The sequence below is a fragment of the Saccopteryx bilineata genome, chromosome 7, assembly GCF_036850765.1.
Source record: "Saccopteryx bilineata isolate mSacBil1 chromosome 7, mSacBil1_pri_phased_curated, whole genome shotgun sequence".
Taxonomy (NCBI): domain Eukaryota; kingdom Metazoa; phylum Chordata; class Mammalia; order Chiroptera; family Emballonuridae; genus Saccopteryx; species Saccopteryx bilineata.
In genome coordinates, this window is record NC_089496.1 from 8152262 (window position 1) to 8177285 (window position 25024).

At 35.9% G+C, this 25024-nt stretch overlaps 1 protein-coding gene across 4 annotated transcripts in view; it reads left to right on the top strand.

The window, feature by feature from the left end:
* The window catches only part of LOC136310520 (cadherin-related family member 4-like), a 140598-nt gene that overhangs the window by 107495 nt on the left and 8079 nt on the right, over positions 1-25024 (top strand). For 2 of the 4 annotated variants that reach the window (XM_066239229.1, XM_066239231.1), the window contains 4 exons: positions 7011-7141; positions 8037-8129; positions 9333-9405; positions 15973-16414. The exons of 1 other annotated variant lie outside the window; for it this stretch is intronic. In XM_066239229.1, coding sequence (XP_066095326.1) covers positions 7011-7141; positions 8037-8129; positions 9333-9405; positions 15973-15975 — 300 coding nt within the window. In that variant the 3' untranslated portion in view covers positions 15976-16414. Of the gene's footprint in view, positions 1-7010; positions 7142-8036; positions 8130-9332; positions 9406-15972; positions 16415-25024 lie in introns of those variants that run through there. One more of the 4 variants, XM_066239230.1, reaches the window with a different exon arrangement.

Consider the following 25024-nt stretch of genomic DNA (forward strand, 5'->3'; position numbering starts at 1 on the left):
AAAAAGTGGCTCCTTTGCTGAGCAATGGAGCAATGGCTTCAGATGGGTAGAACATTGACCCTCATGGGCTTGTCGGGTTGATTGTGGTCAGAATGCATGCAAGAGTCTCTCAGGCTCCCCTCCTCTCAGTAAAATTAAAAAAAAGAAAATAATATCTTATGTGATTGAAAAGAAAATTATTTGTATTAGTCTCTTGAATTGTGGCTATATGCTTTAGGAAATAAAACTCATAAACCCCTTATTAAAAAGATAAGATTGTGTTTGGTCATGTATACTGAAATTTCTACACAGAAGTGTTCAAAGTTGTGGAACTACTGGTATAAAAAATGTGTAACTATTTGATGCATATGAGTTTCCTTATGCAAGACAAACATTAAATTAAACTTTAAAAGAAAAGCTAGTCACAAATACAATATATAAAACAATACTCAACTTCATGATGTTGGTTATTAATTTTTATCATATGATATTTCACATATTTGCATTTTTAAGTACATTGATATTAGATTTAATGCTACTCCAGTTTAAGATAAAATATAGCTTCCTTTGGAACTTGTTATTAGTATTGTTGTTTTATTTTTAAAAGTTATTTATACACTGGACACTAATCATGTATTTAGCATTTTACAAAATATCAAGTAAGTTTCAAGACCTTCAAAAGTAATAAGTGAATAATCAAAGAGAGCCAAATTGATTAAAGAAACTAAGGAAATTGACTTATCTTTTCTAATGTCTTTTCTTTTCCATATTTTTCTGAAGTGAGAAGTAGGGATACAGAGAGACAGACTTCCGTATGCACCCAACCAGGATCCACATGGCAAGGCCACTATTGGGTGATACTCAGCCCATCGGGGGCGTTGCTCTGCTGCAATGGGAGCCATTCTAACACCTGAGGTGGAGGCCATGGAGCCATCCTCAGCTCTCAGGCCAACTTTACTCCAATGGAGCCTTGGCTGCAGGAGGGGAAGAGAGAGACAGAGAGGAAGGAGAGGGAGAAGGATGGAGAAGCAGATGGACACTTCTCCTGTGTGCCCTGGCCAGGAATCAAACTTGATATTTCCACATGCCAGGTCGACACTCTACTACTGAGCCAAGCAGCCAGGGCGTCTAATGTCTTTTGTTTTTTCTCTTTTAAATACAGTGTAATTTCTTTTTGCTAAAGGTCTTGTTTTCATTCTAAGAAAATCATGGTTAGGCAATTAATTACTTTCAATTTCTGTCTTGATTTATTTTTATTTATTTTTAATATTTACTTACTGAGCCTGGCCAGAGGGTGGCACAGTGGATAGAGCATTGAAATGGGATGCAGAGGACCCAGGTTTGAAACCCAGAGGTCACCAGCTTGAGTGCAGACTCATCTGATTTGAGCAGGAATCATCAGCTTGAGCCCAAGGTCACTTAACAGTATTGAGCCTTCCTGTATAAATATGGATATGAACTATCTCTCTATTTATTTAGTTATTTGATTTTATTCATCAGTTTTTTTAGTTATTCTCATATAAATTTTGCACATATGTTATCAGATTAATACCTGTTTTTTATTTTGGGAGTTGCTAATGTAAATGGCATTATAGTTTTAATATTAAAATCTACATATTTATTGCTGATATATAGGACAGCAATACTGACTTTTGTCTACTAATCTTGTATTTGGCAACCATGCTATAATCATTTCTCAGTTCCAGAAGTTTTCTCATTAAGTTATTTCAAATTTTCTACATAGATTAACAGGCCAACTGTGAACAGTTTTATCGCTTTTTTCCCAATCTTTATATACTGTGTATTACCTTTTCCTAATTTATTGAATTAGCAAGAACTTTCAGTACAATGTTAAAAAGGATGGGTGAGAGAAGACATTCTTCTCCTATTCCTGAACTGAGTGGGGAAGCTTCAGGTTTCTTACCATTAACTATGTTAGTGAACTGGCGGTGGCGCAGTGGATAGAACATTGGACTGGGATGCAAGGACTCAGGTTCGAGACGCTGAGGTTGCCAGCTTGAGCACAGGTTCATCTAGTAGTTTGAGCAAAGCTCACCAGCTTAAGCACAAGGTCACTGGCTTGAGCAAGGGGTCACTTGGTCTGCTGTAGCTCGCTCCCCCGCAGGGAGCCATCCTCAGAGCCCAGGGCCAATTTGCTCAAACCAATCAAATTATGGTTGGGGTAGGAGAAGGGAGGAGAGAGGTGGAGAAGCAGATGGTCACTTCTGTGTGCCCTAACCGGGAATTAGACTGAGATATCAACACGCTGGTTGATGCTCTATCACTGAGCCAACTGACTATGACCTGTTTGTTTTTCTGTGAACCTATCTTTTACTATGGAGGTTCAGTGGGGGGTGGAAGGGTTCCTCCAACAAGAACCTGAAAGGATAGAGAGAAAATCATTTTTCATTGTCTACTCTCTACTTTTTATTTGCATTTTTCATTGAGGAAAAAATTTTTTCATGTTTTCTTTATAATATTAATATTTTTAAAAATGTAGTTGATAGATTTATTAATATTTATATACTGCTCACAAAAATTAGGGGATATTTCAAAATGAATATGAAGTGATAAAATACCCCTAATTTTTGTGAACAGTAGAGTATATTTTTGGTAAAAGAGGAACATCAGTATTTCCACTTAAATTATCAGGTGTTTACTACTAAAAATTACTTGTTTTCTGTAGAACTTAGGTCTGTACTTGAAGTATTTGAGACATAGCCTGAAAAACAACTGTTACATAAACTTGAATCACAATTTCTTATTGGCAAACTAAAAAAAAATTCTTCCTCAATGAGAGTTAATTGAAATAATCCAAAAGTCAGCAGAAATATATAAATTGTAGTCTGCTAGATTATAGCCTTGAACAACTGCTGTGACCCTAATACCCAATGAGGAAAGATTTTATGACAGGGAAGAATGTTGTTATTGTCTTTTCTGTAAAATATAACAAGTTAAGTAATTAAGGTTAGAAATCAAGCCAAATTAACTACAAACAGCTGTAAGAGGCTGAGTTCGTGACCAAATAACAGACAGGAACTTCTTTTGTTTTCACTGGTGATTTACCTAATGGTGAGATAAATGTCTGATGACATACACAGTCCAGTGTCCTGTCAATCTTTAACCATCTACTGTATCACTTATCACGTTCATTCAAGAGAGGAGAACTGCTCAGTTGTTCAAGTATAAGATTTATCTTCATGAGTTCTGCTTAAGTGAGCCAGTAAGCAGTAAAACAGTTTCAGTCTATGTATAAAATTGTAATATAAAAAGAATGTTTTGCACAATAAATATATATATGAGCAAAATGATTTTTAGGAATTTTAGAATACCATAATTAAGTTAAATTTTTATAATTTTCCTTATGAGAAGATAATTTTATTCATATATTAACAAAATTCTTACCTAGGCATGAAATATATGTTTATTAATTTATGTAAAATTAAATTTCCACATAGTTAAATAAAAATAATTCATTCAAAATCAAAGTTTCAACTATTTCTGTCTGTTATAGAAAAGAAAACTCATATTTCAGGAGGTTAAATAGCTTTCCCAAAATCTCAGACAGAGTAAATGATAGAATCAAGAAGACCAGCATTAGGGTAGGGAAATACTTGAGGACCAGTGTGGTGATTTTGAGGAGTGAAATTAAGTAAGGAGATTGGCAGAGGTTATATCATGCAATTACTTATAAGTCACAATAAGTATATAGATTTATTTCAAGTCAATCTAATTCCATGTCACGGTGACAAGTGCTATAAAGAAAGAGTTAACAAATATCTGGTGGTACAGCAATGTCACAGATTCTGGCTTAGAGAATATTAGAAGTTCTAAGAAGAGATATTTGAATTTTCCGTAGGCCTTTGATGGATAGAACAAAAAACAAAGACATTTAGAATAATGGAAACTAAGAAACATAGATGTGAGACTACATGCTCTTGATGAATTAACACCAAGTGTGGCTAGAGCCTTTGAGGAGGGTCAGCCAGAGGGCAGCCCAGAAAGGTAGATACTATGTAACTTTAGAAATTACACAGGTCTAGAGTCAATGATATGGATTTTGAACTTTGTTTTAGCTAATACAAAGCAAATTTGATTTCTGGGAAGTAGAAATGAATAGTTTCAGGATAAAAGTTCACCAGTGGATGGGAGGACAGACTGGGGAAGAGCAGCAGAGAATACCAGTCAGATTATTTCAGGAAGGTGAGAGAGAATCTCCTTGCCCTTATGACTGTTATCCATTGGGAACTCCAAACAGTTTATAAATACTGAAAATATAAAGTGATAATTTAGTAAATTATGGAAATACCGAGAGTATCAAATGCTAATCCCCCAAATTTGTTTTTGGAAATTGTTTTGAATCACCAGTTGAAAGAATATATAATTGAGGAAGCCAAGCTTGCAAATAATACACATTTCAACATTTACTCTGTGTACTGTACGTGGATTACTTAAGAGATTAACCTAGCTAGCTGTATGTATTGTACAAAGGATGTTGCCAGGATCAAATGAAACAAGAGACCTGAAAGCTCTTGTAATAAACACGTTATGTAAATACAAGTCATTAATACAATATTTAATCCTTATAGAAAATTTGCTTTTTTTACATAATTCTTGAAGAAATGTAATATCTCAATTTGTCTTAGACTTTGAAATACTAAAAAATAAATAGTTGAACTTTTTGAAAAAAAATAAAAGCTTTATATGTCTTTGCATGAAAAACGAGCAGGCGAGTGAATAAACACACAGAGCATCGAGTCTTGTTTGCCGGGCGAGCCAAGTATGAGAAGTAGAGGATTGTTTCCTTCCACCTCTGAATAATTTCAAACACTCTGAATTGGATTTATGCAGTTGAATTCTCATGAAAAAATTATAATAATTTTTGTATAATATAGGAATTAACTTTTTTCATAAAATTCTCACAATATTCTCATTTTTGCAACTGAAAGCGTTGTCTACTAGAAAGAATATGGTCTTTAGAAATACACACATCTGAATGTGAACTCAAATTCTGCACTTAGTGGGTGTGGAACTTTAGGTAACATAGAAAAGAATCTCATGGGGCCTTCGTCCTCTTTCTAAAATTAGAAGCAGTGAGCACTTTTTCTTTAAGATTGGCTGTAGAGGCAATTAAAATAATATAACTAAAGGCACATAGTGGCTGTTAGGTAAATACTACTCATCCTTTTCAATATTAAGGTCTTATATTTTCTTTCTATGGTAATTCTGATGTATACATCTTGGGATATAGTACGTGTTCAATGAATATCTGTTGAGAGAAAGAAAGGAAGGAAGGAAGGGAGGGAGGGAACGAGGGAGGGAGGGAGGGAGGGAGGGAGGAAGGAAGGAAGAAAGGAAGGAAGGAAGGAGGAAAAGGAAGAAAGAAAGAAAGGGAAGAAAGAAAAAAGAAAAGAAAAGAAAGTTTGCTAGCTAACCTAATAGGGTTAGGCTTCTGGTCCCTTTTTTTTATGAGTAGTGGCATTCTTTCCAAATGTATTTGGCAGAGATATAGTATCTTAATCAGCTGAAGATAGAGCAAGGTGGTTAATTATATAACCAATTATCCTTTTAGTCCATCACTAGGGAATATTGTATTTATATGTTATTTACTTAAGAAAACAAGTCCGTGGTATTTTAGTTGACACTGCAGGAACATAGATAGATTTGATCTTTTTCTGCCCAGACATGCCCAGGTTGTTGTGTAAAATAGCCTGTTTAATCATATAACCCTTAATCTCAACAACTACCAGTATTTAATAAAATTATCAGGATTCCACTCGATGAATTATGTAAGGGGTACTATTATATTTCTGCTGCCACCTCTGATGGTTGATTTTTCTTTGCAATGGTTGGTTTCCTTTTTTATTTCTGTGAAACTAACTTCATAACTACTAAGGCCAATGCCTACCTGTTCACAAAATGTATCCCATCCTGTGCTGCCATCTGCTGGAATACCATGCTGCTTAGTCATGGAAAGTAAGCGACATTAAGTTTCATAATACTTGCTTTTTAAATGCTAACACTTTATTTATTTGTTTGTTTATTTTTTACAGAGACAGAGAGAGAGCCAGAGAGAGGGATAGACAGGAACGAAGAGATGAGAATGATCAGTCATTAGTTTTTTGTTGCGCATTGCAACATCTTAATTGTTCATTGATTGCTTTCTCATATGTGCCTTGACTGCGTTCCTTCATCAGACAAAGTAACCCCTTGCTCAAGCTAGGGAATTTGGGCTCAAGCTGGAGCTTTTGCTCAAACCAGATGAGCCCTCGTTCAAGCTGGTGACCTCGGGGTCTCAAACCTGGGTCTTCACCGCATCCCAGTCCGATGCTATATCCACAGTGCCACCTCACGGTCAGGCTTAAATGCTAACATTTTAGATGGGATTTTAGCTGAGAAAAAAAATTCAAAAGGACAACGACCCATTTTAAAAATAATACTTTGCCCTGTAAACAGTTTATTAACTCATTCAATCTGTCATTTAGACAACACTCCCTGACATCTTTTCTGTGGCGAGAAATATATAGAATCCCTCTCTACAGATGAGCAACTCATGGTGTTTGTTTAATAGGTGTTGAAGAATCATAATTAAAGGAAATAATTGTGGCAGATTACTCTAGATATTACAATAAAAATATGAACAAGGAGACATAGTAATTTCTACCGAGAAATTAGGCTTCTTACAAAGTTACTTACGGAGAACATTGATAAGTAAACAAGTGTTCACTATGACAGGAAAGGCGATCCTGGTCAGAGCCAATATTATGAACAAAGATGTTTGCTCCTAAAGAAAGACATTTGTTTTGGGTGACAGGAGAGGTGTTAGTTTATTATAGCTTTTAAGATACTGTATCAGAGGGTTTTTTTTTTTGTTTGTTTCTTTCAGATAAGAATCAGATGATAATCTAATTTTGATAATATAAAAAGAAACAAAGTAAAATACACAAAATACTCTTCTCAGCATAAACTGTTCATGATTTTGTCAACAGGACTGCTATTAATACTTAGTAAACAGTTGTTATATTTCTCAGATTACTACTTCTATCTTAATGAAGATTTCGTATTATTGGAGTCCGGACAGCTGGTTTCCTGCAGCACTAACTCTAACGGGAGTTCTTTTTCTGCTGTGTGTCTATGCTGTTGCATGGTGCCTCTTCAAAGAGTAAGATTTGAATTACTGTTTCTATTTGAATTCACTTATTGCTTATAAAGTCCATCAAGAATGCCTTAAAAAGACCATGAAGCGGAAAGAAAGATTAGGAAAAATGTATTGAGCCTTTATTACTGTGTACATTGTAGATATTTGCTGATAGTCACTACAAAGCGGAGAGAAAGATAGCAGCTTCACTGTTTTACATTTGGATAAGGGATGTTAAACATGATCTTCTGGGACTAAAGCTAATACTCTCCCTAAGTGATCATTCAAATGGTTCAAGCTAAAAAACATTTATCTGAAAAATATTGTAAACTGAGAAAGTGTAATGAGTGGTTTTAGAAATCTGTGCTGAACCCATTACCCATTCTTCTCTATAATGAATTTCTGACTTGAGGTCACATCCCTGGAAAGGGCTGTGTGGATGTGCTACTGCCAGGAGGAGCATGTAAGCATTATATATAATGCTACAACTCAGTATTTGTTACACCAGATATTTCTCCCAGCTCTCCCGCAGCAATCCACCATACCCATAGGTTGTTTTAGTTTAGTTTAGTTTTGTTTTCTGAATTCAGAAGTAGCAGAGTAATATGATATAATCCTGAACATCTAAAGATCTGATATGTTCTCATGGAAATTTTATTGAAGAGGTTTAAAGATATTATCTTCATTTTATATACATAGGAAATATTTACTAATTGGCCTTCAGTTTAAGAATAAGTTTTGTTATTTGTATGTCTGTGGTGTTTGTTTACTGGATAATGTCATCCTTTTTGATTAATGTCACAGTAGGGAATAGATTTTGATAATTATGAGAAAAAATAAGCACTCAGTTTATTTTTTAAAAAGAGCTCTCTCTCTCTCTCTCTCTCTAATTATTTATTTATTGTTCCTTTATCTGTAGTGCTCCCTCCACTTCAAAATTCTTTCCCCACTGTCACAAACATCAGCAAAGCCAACCAACTTTTACCACCAATGAGCCTGGGCAGATACCAAGGTAGAAACCATCTTGATGCTTTACAGAACAAAATTTTAGGCCTTAAGATTGGCCTTATCACTTCACTAAATTTCAAGTTTAGAATCATAAAATGTTGATTGGTATTTAGAAAGCTTAATTTCACCTCTCAATTCTTTATTAAAGTAAGTTTCTAGGTAGCTCTATGTTTCATCAACAGCGTGTATTCATCATGTAATACTACTCCAGGCATGAGGACACAGCAGAGAACAGAACCATAATTACAGATGAGCATCACATTCTACTGCTGTTGTTCTGTTATGAACTGTATAATGTTATTACTATTTTCAAATGTATTTATTTCACAATGAAGAGACACAAATATCACAGGGATGAGAACAAATACAATATTTTAGGAATTTAAGATGACACTTATAAACTTTAGACATTTTTACTAACGTTCAAAAGCAACATCAAGAAAAATCTATCTAGGCCCTGGCTGGTTGGCTCAGCGGTAGAGCGTCGGCCTGACATGCGGGGGACCCGGGTTCGATTCCCAGCCAGGGCACATAGGAGAAGCGCCCATTTGCTTCTCCACCCCCCCTTCCTCTCTGTCTCTCTCTTCCCCTCCCGCAGCCGAGGCTCCATTGGAGCAAAGATGGCCCGGGCGCTGGGGATGGCTCTTTGGCCTCTGCCCCAGGCGCTAGAGTGGCTCTGGTGGTGGCAGAGCGACGCCCTGGAGGGGCAGAGCATCGTCCCCTGGTGGGCGTGCCAGGTGGAGCCTGGTCGGGCGCATGCGGGAGTCTGACTGTCTCTCCCCGTTTCCAGCTTCAGAAAAATACAAAAAAAAAAAAAAAAGAAAGAAAGAAAAATCTATCTAGAAAATACTTCTTTAAAATTAATATAATAGAAATACTTTTATTAATCTGTACTTAAAACATAAAATGATTGATTTATTATATAAGGGAGGATATCAAGAGCCAATTAAGATCTATCTAAATAGAGCATTATGTGTGTTTTTTTTACCTACCTAACTTAAGAACATAAAATGATTATGATTTAGTATATATGAAAGGTTACCAAGGGCCAATTTAAGGTTTGTTTAATTAGAGCATTATGTAATGTTTGTTTACCTATGTATTTATAAAATAAATTTTTAAGTCATTTATTGTTTATATGCACTAAAATATATTTCTGTATTAGAGATTAAAACAAATATTTCCATTAATTCTTTAATATTTTCAGAAGGCATGGAAACTTTTTGACTAATGACCCAAAACCAAAAACAAAACCTTACTTGCTTCCTGGAAACTATCAGGTAATAAGAGAAAAATTATTTTATAGGTAATAACAAAAAGAAAATTATTTTATAGGTATTACTATACTTACTCCTTTATTTTTTTATAACATACAATTAAAAAGTACTTGAAAACAAATTATAGTAAATTATGACTCATAAAGACAAATAAGAGGATTTATGTGTATCAGTTGAAAGTGGAAATGAAAATTGAAGGGAAAAGAGCTAACATTCAACTTTAAGTGATTGGCATATATGGTATCAGTGATGAAGAAAATAATATCCTAAGACTGATATACCTGTAAAAGTATACATTGATTGTGTATACTAGTGAGGTGGCATTCACATTTCTATTGCTATTTTTCCTATTGATGTTTGAAAAATAGTGAAATTAGGTCAATAGGTAATACAGTAGAGATGTTACTAAGGAGGCCTCTGATGTCCACTTATCCTTACACCATTTAGGTATTCAGCAACGTATGCTACATGAAAAATTCTCTTATAATATTTCTTCCATTATAATATGCAATTAGCTATAATTTATTTAAAATTGGAATTAAAATATTAAAATCAAAGCACAATATTTTACTGAGTTACAGAACTAATCTTTATGTAAAACTATATTTAGCTCATGTCTTTGGATAAGTAAAATATTTTCTAGTTGATGCCAAGAAAAATAATATAAAGAAGTTTAAAACAAGGTCTCCACTCATCAAGAACCCATATTCCAGCTGGAAATAGATATAAGTAGAATATTGTTTGTTGATAATAATGTATGGTAGTTTATTAATTTCTGCCATTATGTATAGAGCTTCATAGAAATTCCGAGAACAACAAGGTCCTTATGAGCTAGACCTGTCAGAGGAAACTTTGTAAAAGAATTTTGGAGTTCACACGAAAATTATGTGTCTTTTTATAGATGGAGAACAGTGGGAAACAGATTGCACAGTCTTGAGATTAAGCATGGTATACATACTCCAAGTCTTCTCACAAGATTTCTGTCCTTCTGGACCAGCTTTCCCTGTGTCTCTGCCCTTCTACAACTTAGGACCTGGCCCTGACCAGATAGCTCAGATGGTTAGAGCATCATGCTGAAGCACAGAAGCTGTCAGTTTAATCCTGGTCAAAGCATGTACAGGAACAGGTCAATGCTCCTGTCGTCTCTGTCTGTCTCTCTTTCCTTTCTCTCTAAAATAAATGAATAAATAAATAAATAAACAAACCTTTAAAAAAATAAAACTGAAGATCTGAATCCATGTCCACACTGCCACTCTTTCCCATCCCACTTTGTAGTCAAACTTAGATTTATCTATAGTAACCTTCATATACTCCATCCTAGCATTTATGACACTGTATTATAATATAGATGTGTCAATATTTCTCTGCATACTATTCCTTTCACCTTCTTGCACTAATAATTTTTCTTTTACCTCAGGAACACTGTTATGTAGATTATTATTATTATTATTATTTGTATTTTTCTGAAGTGAGAACCGGGGAGGCTGAGAGACAGTTTCTTGCATGCACCAGATCCTGCTGAGCCCACTAGGAGCGATGCTCCATTGCAACCAGAGCCATTCTAGTACCTGAGGTGGAGGCCACAGAGACATCTTCTGTGCCCTGGCCAACTTTGCTCCAATGGAACCTTGGGTGCAGGAGGGCTAAAGAGAGGTGGTAGGGTGGAGAAGCAGATGGCCATTCTCCTGTGTGCCCTTGCCAGGAATCAAACCCAGGACTTCCACATGCTGGGCTGACACTCTACCACTGAGCCAACTGTCCAGAGCCATGTGTTGGTTATTTTTGCAAACACATTCCAACATCTGAGAACCTAGATCCAATAAGTGACTTGTTCCCCATTTCTTCCTCTCCTACCAATTCCCTTTCTTCTTCACAAATTCCTGCCCTTTGAGGTATTACTGGTTTTAACAAAAATTGCTGTTATTATTGTCATACTCAAATTCATTAATGACTAATTTCTGGCTCACAGTATTTTTACTACTCTTTTGGGCATATTTCATGGCATGTTGAACCTCCACAGAAATGACCCACCAATATTGCACTTGATCAGTTCTTCTAAATCCTCTTGTCCTACTTTGGTTCTTCAATCTAGTCCAACTATCATTCAGCTACCAGCTTGTGCTTAAGCTCCAGTATGTTTCTGTTGAAAATGACACAACTATGCATTCTGAACTTAGTTCACATTTATGACCATGCTTCAAATAACAGCTCAATACAGCCATACCTGTCTATATGTACCTAGTAAACTCACATTACCAGTTTCGCTCATGACACTTTCAAGGTTTCTTACTTTCTCAAATCTCCAATATTTCCATCTCTTCTAACTCTGAACTGTGATATCTCATCACAATTTATAAAACAAAATAATCAGATTTTAAAATTCTCTCAAGCTCCAATAACCAAATCCACAAATTTGCCTCAATCATTAGGTACTACACGGCCTGATGACCCAAGTCCAGAGAAGTGCGCCTGCTTCTATCTAAGGCCATCTTTCCAGTTATGCTTTGCGTACCTATCTTTCTGGTATTCTCATGGAAAAAATTTTCTCTCTCTCTCAGTCTTCAGATTGCTTCACATGAATAATAATATTCTATTTTCAAAGTGCGTCCCTTGAATCCATTTTTGTCTCTAGTAATCACTCCATTTGTTTTCCTTTATATAGTATCTTTAAAAGAGTTACCTAGCTGATGGATGGGGACATGACTTGGGGTGGTGAGCACATGATATAGTGTACAGATGATGTGTTGTAGAATTGTCACCTGAACCTGTATAATTTTTTTGGCCAGTCTCACCCTAATAAATTCAATAAAAATAAAAGAAGAAAGAGAAAGAAAGAAAGAATGAAAGAAAGAAAGAAGAAAGAAAGAGGAGAGAGAGAAAGAAAGAAAAAAGAAAAAGAAGGAAAGAGAGAGAGAGAGAAAGAAAGAAAGAAAGAAAGAAAGAAAGAAAGAAAGAAAGAAAGAAAGAAAGAAAGAAAGAAAAGAGAGAGAGAGAAAGAAAGAGAAGAGAAAGTTACTTAACTTGGCTACATACAAATCTTTGTTTCCAAATCTCTACTCACCTATTCCAAGAAGGTGTTTTCTCCAACATTCTATTGAAATGGCCCTTCATTCATGTCTCCCATGATCCACTATTGAGGGGAGATATAAACTAATTCTTATTTCTCTAAACATACTCTTCAGGAGTTGACAGAAAGGTGTGTGTGCATATTCTATCTAGCTGCAATGGAAACATAGTATAATAGTAACCAGTGTCTTGGATATACCTAAGTAAAGCTTTAATATCAACAAGTTAATAGCTATGAAACTATAAGGAAGCTTTCAATATGGTATAAAAATTTATTTAGTACATGAATAATAGAATTAAACAAGACAATCATTTTAATCATTTGTCAAATTTCTTGTTGTATAAAATGATTCTAGTAGAGTCAGTATGAATTTCAACATAATAATCCTATTAGGAATTATAAAGTCATTGATAATGTCAATATCTATATAAGAATTATAAATTTAGAACAGGCTAATAACTGTAAATTATCTTTTTTTAGCCATCAGGAGTTTATGATAGGCATGCTATTGATCCTGGTAAGAGCAGAATATGGTCAATGTTTTTATGTTTAAAAGTGTTCTAAAAGCATGGGTTAGATTTCACAATACTGATGAAAAGCATTATGGATTGATTAATTAATATGCTGTCAGGTTTTAATTATGCCAACTATGCATTAATTAAGGAAATTATAAATGCTAATTTCTTCAAGGCCCAAGTACATTATAATAATAAATTGTTCTACAATCAAAAATTCATTACTTAATTTTTCTTAATCACAATGATTCATGAAATTTTTAGATACTTTTTCTTGAAAACTATATTCTGAAAATTTACAAACCCTATCCTAAGTAGATTCACATGCATCTCTTATCCCCCATTAATCTCCATCACTACCTAAATAGCCTTAATTAATCACTTTGGTCACCAAGGCAATGCTTAATGCTCCTAATTGGCCTCATTGTTTATATCCTGCATTTTTAAAAAACAACTTTAAATACTACCTCTCCTGTCACTATATAACATACAAAATATGGACAACATTATGTGAACGTGTACAACTGCTAGGCCTGGTGTACAAAAAAATCTTACTATGCAATTGTAATTTAACCATCAAGAAAAAGGTAATATTGTTATTCCAATTTAAAACTACAAGGAAACAGAGATGTAAGGCCAACTTCACATTGCCAGAATTCCAAATCCTTAGTTAATGAAAACAATCCTGATCTTCATTATCCTTAGAAATGTACAATTCCAGATATATGCCATTGATTCTGGGAATATAACACACCATTTGTATAGGTCATTAATCTGTCATGAGTGTTATACCTTTTTCTTTTGCATAGGACTTCTTTGTGTGTATTCTGTTTACACTACCTTTCTGTTTCATCTCCTAATCCCTTTTACTCTTCTTCAGTGACTAATTCCTACTTAGAAAGCAATACAACTCAGACCTCTCACATTCCCTGGATAATCGGGCACATCTTCACTGTCCTCTTAAAATACTTATCACCATATATAATGTCATTGGTCTGTATTTTTTACTGTAAACTTCTTGGATTATCATTAGAAATATTAACTGAATGTTTATGCCTAGTGTCAACCAAATACTAGGCACTCAAATCATGTTTGTGTATCAGGAGATTCAGGGCTAGTAAGTTTTAAGTTAAATAATCATGTTATAAAGAATTAATGACTTAAAGGAAATGAGTAAGCAGGTATAAATTGTTCTTCCCAGAGATTTTCCAGCAGAAAGAAAAAAAAATGTATGTATGGTTTAGTTGTTAAAGACATAAGTAGAGGCATTTGGGTTGCAGGTAAGAGCTAAATTGGAGTCATAGCTCCACTTAATTTCCATATAATCTTGGGGAAAGTTTAGAAGGTGAAAAAAAAGTTTTAAGAGTTAATTGGACTTAACAGGTCCAATGAGAATAAAAAAGATCCAGTAGCATGAGTGAGATGTTTGTTACTTGGCTGATAAGTGCAGCTGAAATGAGGTATCAAAAATTTGGTAGGTATAGAGCAGCATTATGTTGGCTGAGACTGTAATAAAATATAAATCAGACAAAAAGGTAAAACACATTAAGTATCTGAACTACTCAGTATTCACAATATACTTTGAATATAACATGTATAATGCAAAATGTCATCTTCATTTTTAAATTTCACATGCCGCCAAACAAATGTAGATAATCATCATGTGTGCCATAGAAAATTTGTCAAAATCACAATTTCATATCTCTATTAAAAATTCATCAAGTATGTTCAGGAGCAATGTTTTCCTAGATTGCCTGAGCATAAGAATTATATAAAATGCTTATTACCTAATAGATTCCTGAGTCCTACCTTACCAAAGTAAGTATCTTCAGGAAGATAGACTTGGACATGTATATTTCTAATAGATATTTTAAATTAATGTAGTTGGGAAATACCAATCTGAATTACTGTCTAGTTTCTTAATTAATAGAGCACATGATTAATATAACACAGTGTAACCATCAGAACAGAAAACGTAACCTTAAACTCAATGGATTAAGCAATATGGATTTCTTTGAAGTGCCTAAGTATTATATGAATTTAATAAAAATATAGTAGTACATAAGAGATATTAATGAAAAGCAACTGTCTGCTCCCTTATCCCATGACATCCCATCATTCACCTTAGTTTTGTTTCCAGAGGAAACTGCAATTTGATTCTAATAATTTAATTCTAAAAGTTACTGAATATCAAGCTATGCTGTATGATGGTTATATCAATTCTACTCACTAAAGATACAAATAATACAAAGAAGTTATTTTATTTGCTAAGTTGTTGCTTTACAAACCTTTTTCATTGTATATCCCTATTGAAAAATAAATTGTGAACAAAACCTTGACGTTTTCATTTTTTACACATTATATATGTGTTTGTGTGTGAAGTACTGTTTACTACATTATATGCAAAAAGGACAAAATATAATTTTCAAAAATGAGAAAAATATAAATAAAACTCCTGACCAACTTTCTTCAGTCATCGTACTGTCCTGAGTACGTTCTGTTACGTGTGTCTCCAGTCTTGGAGTCCATTGCTCTACAGACCCAGTGTTGCAAATTACATTTGTGACATGAGGAGAGATTGTTATAATTAAGGTTAAATCATTCTCTTTAAAAATTTATTTATTTATTTATTTTAGAGAGAGAGGAAGGAAGTGAGAAACAGCAATTTGTTGCTCTAATCTATCTATGCATTCATTGGTTGATTCCTACATAGGCCCTGATGATGCCCTAGCCAACTGTGCTACACTTTCTATCCATTTTTTTAATTAAAGAGTTTTTATGTGCTTCATATTTGAAATATGAACAATAAAATATGAACAATATATAATATTGAAATATTAACAATGAAAATTATTTCCAAAATATTACCGTTGTAAAATATTTCCCACTCTATTACTTTTATTGGTCAAATATATACTTCCAATAGTTAAGAGTCATTCAAGATTTTATAAATATCTTAACAAAGTGTTTTTTTTCCTTTTTCTTCAGTGACAGGAATGCAGTATCTATTCAACAGTCAGACAGGTGAAGTCAAGCTATTGAGCAGTTGAGAAAAGAAAACGATTCCAGTGGAAGACATCTGACTGTAACCACTATACAGGTCACCGTATCTTCATGTCACTTGTATATTTGAAAAGGTCTTTTACAAGATTTTAACAATCAAAGATTACCTGGGTATTTTTTTTCAAACTAACAGTATACTTGTGTGTAACATTTGACATATGTATTGTATATATGTCTGACTTTTACTGCTGCAATTATGCTAAGGTTTATTTGTTTCAGAGATACTGGTTTTTAGTTAAAAAATTGACAATGATAGACTAATTACCAATAGAAAATCCAATACGAAATTCCAATTATGTTTAGATTGTATTTGTATTTCAATAATTAATATTAATTAAGGCATTTAAAAATAAAAATCATTCATGCAAAATAACTTATGAATTAAAAGACTCCAACATCATGAAATAAGTGAATTTGTTATCAGACTACTCAGGAACTAGATTTGATTCTCTTTTTCAAAAGACAGATCAAATATTTAAGTGGTAAACAACTTCATACTTTTTCAACAGTGAACTTGTCTAATAAGCTTTGAGACTACATCATCTTCTTACTTAATTTCAATATTCTAACATACTCAAAAGCTTTAGCATTGTACTGCATAAATAGAGAATAGCAATACTGAAGTAAAAAAAGATCAAATTTGCACTTGCTGAGATTTTTCCTAAGTATATATCTTAAATCAGATAGTTTCTTAGTTCAGGTTCCCTGAAAAAAAAAAAAGTTCAGACAGTAACTGGCTTGCAGGAGTGCCTTAGTGACCAACACCCAAGGCAGTGAGTGAAAAATCAGGCAGAAGTGGATCTGGGGGAGAGCTGCACAACTGACCCATCAGAGGTTCTAGCCTAGAGTGAAAGGAATCTAAAATATGCAATAGAGAAGAAGATAAGAATACAGTAGTAGCTGTTAGCCCAGGCCAGTTGACTCAGTGGTAGAGCATTGGCCCAGTGTCTAGAAGTCTCGGGTTCAATTCCCGGCCAGGGCACACAGGAAAAGCGGCCATCTGCTTCTCTACCTCTCCCCCTCCCCTTCTCTCTATCTATCTCTTCCCTTCCTGTAGCCAAGGCTCCATTGAAGAGAATTGGCCTTGGGCACTGAGGATGGCTCCATGGCCTCTGCCTCACACACTAAAAATGGCTCTGGTTACATTGGAGCAAGGGCCCAGATGGCAGAGCATCACCCCCTAGTGGGCTTGCCCAGTGGATCTTGGTTGCGGCACGGTGGGTTTGTCTCTGCCTTCCCTCTTCTCACTAAAAAATAAAAAATAAATAAAAATAGAGTAGTAATTGTTGCTTTTAAACTGGCCACAGAAGTTCCTTTTCCACTTGCCTCTACTGAGCCAGCTCACCAGTGAAACAAACTCAGCCTCTTTCCTCCTCCAACACCTGGGATATCCCGTTTCCATAGATATGAGCTGAGGGAGATATGTCCGTGCAACAGCAGTGAAAGACACAGCGGCACATGGCGGTTCTGGCCAGCAGATCATGTAGCTAACTTGTGCCCTGTGGCACTGAACATGCCTGATTCCAGATGCACTTCTGTTCCACCCTACATTGTTGCTGGCTGTGTCCAACAAGGTATTGAGTTGATTGGTCTGATAAAACCCTGCTCATGAGGGACAGCTGTAGGCACTTGGTGACTTAGTAGTCCATGGTCAGATAGTTTATTGCTAGAGCACGAGAAGCTGTTTTTGTTTGCTTGTTTGTTTATTTGTTTTTTAATGGTGTAGAGCAGGGGTCTCAAACTTGCGGCCCACAGGCCGCATGCGGCCCGCCGAACAATTTTGTGCAGCCCGCAGACTAATCCACGAAGTTCAAAATATTTTGGTTAAAATTAAGTAAGCCTAGGGGCCTACTTGTATTTTTCCTTTCTCTAGCATCCTAGCTAGATATTAGCTTAGTTAACAGCAGTTATGATGCGAACTACAGTTTCTGGTCGTTTTGTGACACTGAGTAAACTGCATGTACGATTGTGCTTGTTGTACTGATTTTTTTTTTGTTTTCAACTGCAGTGAGAAAAGTGTTGCGTAACAGTTGCCTTTTGTAGACCTAGTGTGGCCCGCCAAACGGCTGTGATCTTGCTCTGTGGCCCACATGCTGAGTTGAGTTTGAGACCCCTGGTGTAGAGCTTTCTACTGTTGATGGCAGGGTTTTGCCACTAAAATGTATGGGTTCACATTGTCATTCATTTTTCATAAGCTCTACATAATGCCCTTCTCGCTGCAGACTGCTTTAGTTTATAGATGCCCGCTAGGTCACATGGCTAGTTCACGGAGCTGCTTATCTTGTAGTCTAGACTTGCTGTATAGCCCTTTTCTCTCTGAGCCCCACTCAAACTTGTTGGCTTCTAATGTCACCTAATAAATAGATCAATGTACTATTGTTACCAGGTGTTGTACTTCCATCTTTGTGAGAAGAACAAAGGGAAACAATTTTCATTTATTCTAGAGGGAATGTCCAAGTTATCCTGAACCAGAAGAAATCTGAAAAAATTACTAAGGTGGCCTCTGCCCCTCTATAAGTTCTACTCCCATCCTCTCTGATGTGTTTGTGTCTTACCAAGGCCTTCAGCTTTCTTACCACTTTTTGCTCACTTATACATTTGATATAATAACATAGATATAATGAAATGTGATGTTATATCTAGCTAATCATGTGTCTTTTAGATGATATTATGACAGAATCAACCTAAATCTGAGCAAGACCATAAATATATAGTATTGTGTATTCTGTGAATATAAACCCATTTCTCCTATGGATAAAAATGAGGTATTCACCAAACCAATCTCTAGTAGAGATGCCATATCTGGCCTGGAAGCTGAAAGGGGCAACTTCTTGGTTGAGTTTGATAGTTTCCTCTCATCCACAAAAGCCTCGAATTGTTGTGGAGAAAAGACTTGTACATTCCATGGGGCTTATATGGTACTACCACCCTCAGTCATATCTCTAAGGGTAGCACTAGCTCCTGTCATGTCCCATCTACTCCTAGATGAGCTATTGATTTATTTTGTTTTTGTTTTTGTTTTTAATTCTCTTTGCCAGGGAGGGGAAGTTTCAAAGATTAACTTGCAGCTATTGGAACAGATCAAGGAACTAATGTTGCAGTTTTTCCAACAACCAAGTATGTCCTTTCCAATTATACATCCAGGCACTATGGAGATGCTCCCCAGATGGAGTGTGGGCTGAGCAGACTAACAGTGAGGGGAACTTGGACTGGGACTTCGTTTATTTTTACTTGTTTTTTCTGAGCCCTAAGTCTGAGATGATGACGATGCTTCAGACCCTGTGAATCAATTTCAACCTGAATCCTGTATCCAACAGTTATCAGAATGTCTGATATTCCCTTTTGAAAACCCTGACCACTTATAGACAGAAATGATCTAGTTTCCCTTGAGGAAAGACTACTAGAGGAAATATCACCACATACACATTCTGTGGTGTTTATGGGGATTTCTTCCTCATGAGGAGTCAGATGCTCTTTCTGAATTTTCCAAATATTTCAGCTTGGGTACTGACATGGAATCAAAACTTTTTATTGGGATGGCTTCTCTGAATCTCCAGATATGGATCTTTGAATTCTCTTGTGTAAATTGCGCAATATGCTAATTGGCTGTCCATCTATCTTGTACATGGGATCATGTATCCTAGTAACCATCTCCATAACACTCTGAGCCAGGCATTTTTAGCTGCTACTCTTAACAATGTTGCTCATTACAATTTGGTATTCTATTATATCCATTGCAACTGGAATACTTAATTTTGTAACAGAAACTCCTACTATCAGCTCTGGCTTGCCTACAGAAAATAGCTACCATTGAGTTTCTCAATGGGATGTCACTCTCACCAATAGATTCTTTATTGATTTAGCAAATTCAGTGTCCTCTGGGCCCTCCTGTGAAGAATAGCTGGGAAGTGGGTTTTCTGACTTGAGATATAATATCTCCTCTAGAATGCCATTTCTGTGAGCCATTTCACCCCTTCCTGAACCTCTTCCATGAATATTCTGCAATTTTTATTTTATTTAGTGTGGCTTTTTATTTTTCCAAGCTTCCAGGAACATGTTAACACTGTTTTCTGTGGACCTTACCAGACTATGATACACTGTGTCATATTGATAAATAGTCCCTTATCAATTTTATGTTCCAGAAATCTAGCTCCATCAACCTCAGCAACCTAAGGATTTAGTGTCATATACACTTTTGCAGCTTATGCTGGTACATGCTAGCTAGAAACTAGTCTAAATGTTTGTGATCCCCTAAAAGTCATATATTGAAACATAACATCAATTGGTGTTGTTAGGAGGTGGGGTCTTTATAAGGTAATTAGATCATAAGGGTGGAGACCTCATGAATGGGATCAGTGCTCTTATAAAAGAGACCCCACAGGGCTCCCTTAGCCCCTTTTGTCCCCAGGTGAGGTTATACATAAAAGGCGTCATCTGTGAGCTGGAAAGTTAGCTCTGACCAGACACTGAGTTGCTTGTGCCTTGATCTTGGAATTCCTGGCCTCCAGAACTTTGAGAAGTAAATGCTGGATCTATCCCAAGCACAGCAGCATACTAGGTTCTGCAGCTTCTCCGGGGCATAGTCACTTCTTTCTCTGGCAGAATCAGAGACTCCCCAGTTGAGCGATGTTTTGACTTAATCCTTCTTATTGGTTTGGAGCAAGGAGAGAAAGTTGACTTTAATTCTAAATGATTTACAAGTTAATCTGCTAGTTGTCTCTAAGCCAATGGGAAGAGCTCGTCTTCAACAAGGAGGAGTGAGCCAGTTTTATAGGCCGAGAGGTCAGAGAAGACCGAGTTTCAAGTTTACCAGTGTCTCATCCCAGATGTCTTGACTCCAAGTTTTACTTTTATTCCAATCAAGGTTCTGACCTTGGTAGAGCAGGCTTGCTGTGGTTACTAATTCAATTTTCATTGGAGTTCCAATATAACCTAGGTCTGATCCTGGCTATTTCTGATGTCTGGTTGCCAAAGATGACAGATAAGAAGTCAAGCCACTGAATTTCTATGCCATTAATTGGTGCCAATCTATCCTTCCAATTCAGTTCCTGGCTCTGGGTAAAATATTTCCTTCCCTTTTTCTTTTTTCCTTCTCTCAGTATAGGCAAGAATAATCTCAACTGATGCTTGCATATATACTATATTGCTTATTATGGAAAAGTCCTCTCAGATTATATTGTTTTATAGCTGAGATATTTTAAAGACAATTATTTTATTTAAATTCAATAATAATTAAGAAGACTCCTTGCTAATTATTATCCAAATGGCAATATTTTAAAATAATCTCATAAAAAATAAAACATTCTCTTCACTTCTAGTATGTATCTGATCAGATTTGTGTATTAGCTTACATGACTAATGCTTCACACTGAGAATTCTTGATGATTTTTTTCCAAAAAAGGACCAAGAGAAAATGTTCTTTTCCCATACAGATTTTATACATTTAAAATATCTATATAAAATCTCTCTTTAATTTAATATGTTATGTTAACATCATGTGATGTTATTTCATTATTAAAATATTTCATCTGGTTCCAACATCTTTGAAAAAGATGTCAAAGTCTGTTAGTTTTAAACAGTAACACAAAACAGTGAAGGATAAAAGAGCAGATAGTTAGAAAAAGTATTAGATACTCCGGGGAAACAAGTCAGGTCAAATTTTAAACTTTGTCCGGGGGAGATTCACAGCTAACATATGCCATCTAGTGGCAAAAGGCACCACACCAATTTTTGATAACATTCTCCATTTCTTAGTGCTCTGAGCAACTCAGTTGATTTTTGTGAATGTTTATAAAGAGTCATCTTGTGGAAAAAATTCTACTGAATTGAAGTTCATAGTTTTCTGTAAACCTCTTATAAAGCACTGTCTTATGCACAAAATTATAAGAAAGTTAAAATGATATTATTAAACCATAATGTAATCTGTTTAAGCTTAAATTTTGTTTTTCCCCATATAATGTAGCTACAAGATTTATCAAACCAGATGCCATTTTCTCCTATGACACAGTAATATAACTATACATTTAAAATGATACACTAAACAGTGTTTTGAAAATGTTATATAAGGGGAAAACCTATAAATTAGATTATTTTCTACACCATTTGTCCTTTTTTTTAAATTGAAAGTTAAAAAGCTTTCAAATTTAATTTTTTTTAATTCAGTAAGAGGAGGGGAGGCAGACAGACAGACTCCCACATGCATCCTGACTGGTATCCACTCAGCAAGCCCACTAGGGGACAATGATCTGCCCATCTGGGAGTTGCTCCGTTGCTCAGCAATCTAGCTCTTCTTAGTGACTGAGGTGGAGGCCATGGATCCATCCTTAGTGCTGGGGCCAGATCACTCCAAATGAGCCATGGCTGGAAGGAGGGGGAGAGAGAGAGAGGGAGGGAGAGAGAAGCAAGAGGGGGACGAATGGAGAAGCAGATGGGTGCTTCTCCTGTGTGCCCTGACTGGGACTCAAACCCCAGACATCCACATGCTACCACTGAGCACCTGACACTCTACCACTGAGCCAACTGGACAGGCCTCAAGTTTAATTTTAATGAAATTTCTTGCTTTGCCTTTCTTTACAACCTGTGCAACTGCCTTAATTATCTAACATATATCATAGCTTCAAATCAAAACATTGGTCATCCTTGTTCTTCCTGACTCACATTTGTGACAGGGAAGTTCTGGGACAGAAGAGAAGCCTTCAGCAATTTGGTCCTGTGATCTGATACAAAGGGTACCAAGGGACAGGAGGATTCTAGTTCTTGCCTTGTGACCAGGTGGCCTTGGCAATGATTAACTCTATAACAAGAAAATCACCTCTGCAGAGAAATAACAAAGTCAGGAACTATATTCCCAAAAATACAGCTGGAGGAAAAGTTATTTGTAAACAAATTTTAATAACCTCACCGTCATTTCTAGAAACTGGTAAAAATAAAATTGTGAATTACATTTTAATGGCTAAAGTGAGGTATGCTTTTTGTATAACACATTACATTTGAATTGGAAGTGGAATTGGAATTCTGTTGTCTTCTTGCCCATCATTTATCACATGGAGCAACATTAGAATATGTGCTTTTGGCCCTGGCCGGTTGGTTCAGTGGTAGAGCGTCAGCCTGGCGTGCAGAAGTCCTGGGTTTGATTCCCAGCCAGGGCACACAGGAGAAGCGCCTATCTGCTTCTCCACCCCTCCCCCTCTCCTTCCTCTCTGTCTCTCTCTTCCCCTACCGCAGCCAAGGCTCCATTGGAGCAAAGATGGCCTGGGCGCTGGGGATGGCTCCTTGGCCTCTGCCCCAGGCGCTAGAGTGGCTCTGGTTGCGACAAAGCGACACCCCGGAGGGGCAGAGCATCACCCCCTGGTGGGCAGAGCATCGCCCCTGGTGGGCGTGCCGGGTGGATCCCGGTCGGGCGCATGCGGGAGTCTGTCTGACTGTCTCTCCCCGTTTCCAGCTATAGAAAAATACAAAAAAAAAAAAAAAAAGAAGATGTGCTTTTCAGGTAACAGACATTTAAACAATGATTGCTGACTATAATCAGATGCAAATGACAGTGTCATAGAGTACAGCCTAGGGAGAAAGCTAGAACAGAATTTTCCCCCAAACACAAATGAACCTGTGCAAAAAGAGTTAACATAGATACCAATAACAAAACAACAACACAAAAAACAAATCTTGATGATAATAATTATTATTTTATTGTAACAAATATAATTTGTAAACATAGAATATAAGAAATGGAAAAATATCTTATTTGACAATTGGATATTTAAAAATTATAACTAAAAACTGTTGTAAGATTTCACTAAATGTAAGCATATTTATTTTTTAAAATGTAAGCACGTTTTTAAAAGTCTATTTTTGTTGTTGTTTTTTGTTTGTGACAGAGACAGAGAGAGAGAGAGATAGGGACAGATAGATAGGAAGGTAAGAGTCTATTTTCATTAAAACTTCTAACATATTGGTTGCTTCTCAGTTTTGGCAATTATACCTGAAGCTACTGGGAATATCCATGTGCCAGTTTTTGCACAGATGTAACTTTTCAAGTGCTTTGGATAAATCCTGAGGAGCTTGTTGCTGATTGGTATGGTAAGACTACGTTCAGTTTGATGTGAGCCCACCAAGCTGTCTTGCACAGTGGCGCACCGGTTTGTATTTCCAACAGCAATCGGAGTTCCCATTCGGTGCTGACAGAATTTTTGATTTTGACCAATCTAATAGGTGTTTAGTGGCATGTCATTTTTGTTTTAATTTATAATTTCTTAATGACACATAGAATTCAACAACTTTTCATATGCTTATTTGCCTTCTGTATATCTTCTTTGATTAGGTGCATGTTCAGATCTTTGGCCCACTTTTTTTTTTAATAATACCTTTATTATATTTTTATGTATTTTTATTTATTTATTTACTTATTCATTTTAGAGAAGAGAAAGAGAGAGAGAGAGAGAGAGAGAGAGAGAGAAAGGGGGGAGGAGCAGGAAGCATCAACTTCCATATGTGCCTTGACCAGGCAAGCCCAGGGTTTTGAACCAGCGCCCTCAGCATTCCAGGTCGATGCTTGATCCACTGCATGACCATAGGTCAGACTTTGGCTCACTTTTAAATCAGGCTCCTTGTTTTCTTATTGTTCAGCTTTAAGAGCTTTTATATACAGGGTGGGCCAAAAGTAGGTTTACAGTTGTGAGTATGTGAAACACAGAGTTTATTCTTCTATTATTATTTATTACTGAATTATTTTTCATACCAACAACTGTAAACCTACTTTGCCTCACCCTGTATATGGGATAACAGTCCTTTATTCCTTAAATCTTTTGAATTATTTTCTCGTAGTGTATGGCTTATCTTCTCATTCTCTTGACATTGTATTTTGCAGAGAAGATTTTAATTTTAATAAATTCTGTGTTATTAATACTTCCTTTCACTGATCATTCCTATTGTGTTGTATCAAAAACCTCATCATCATATTGAAGGTTATCTAAGTGTCTCC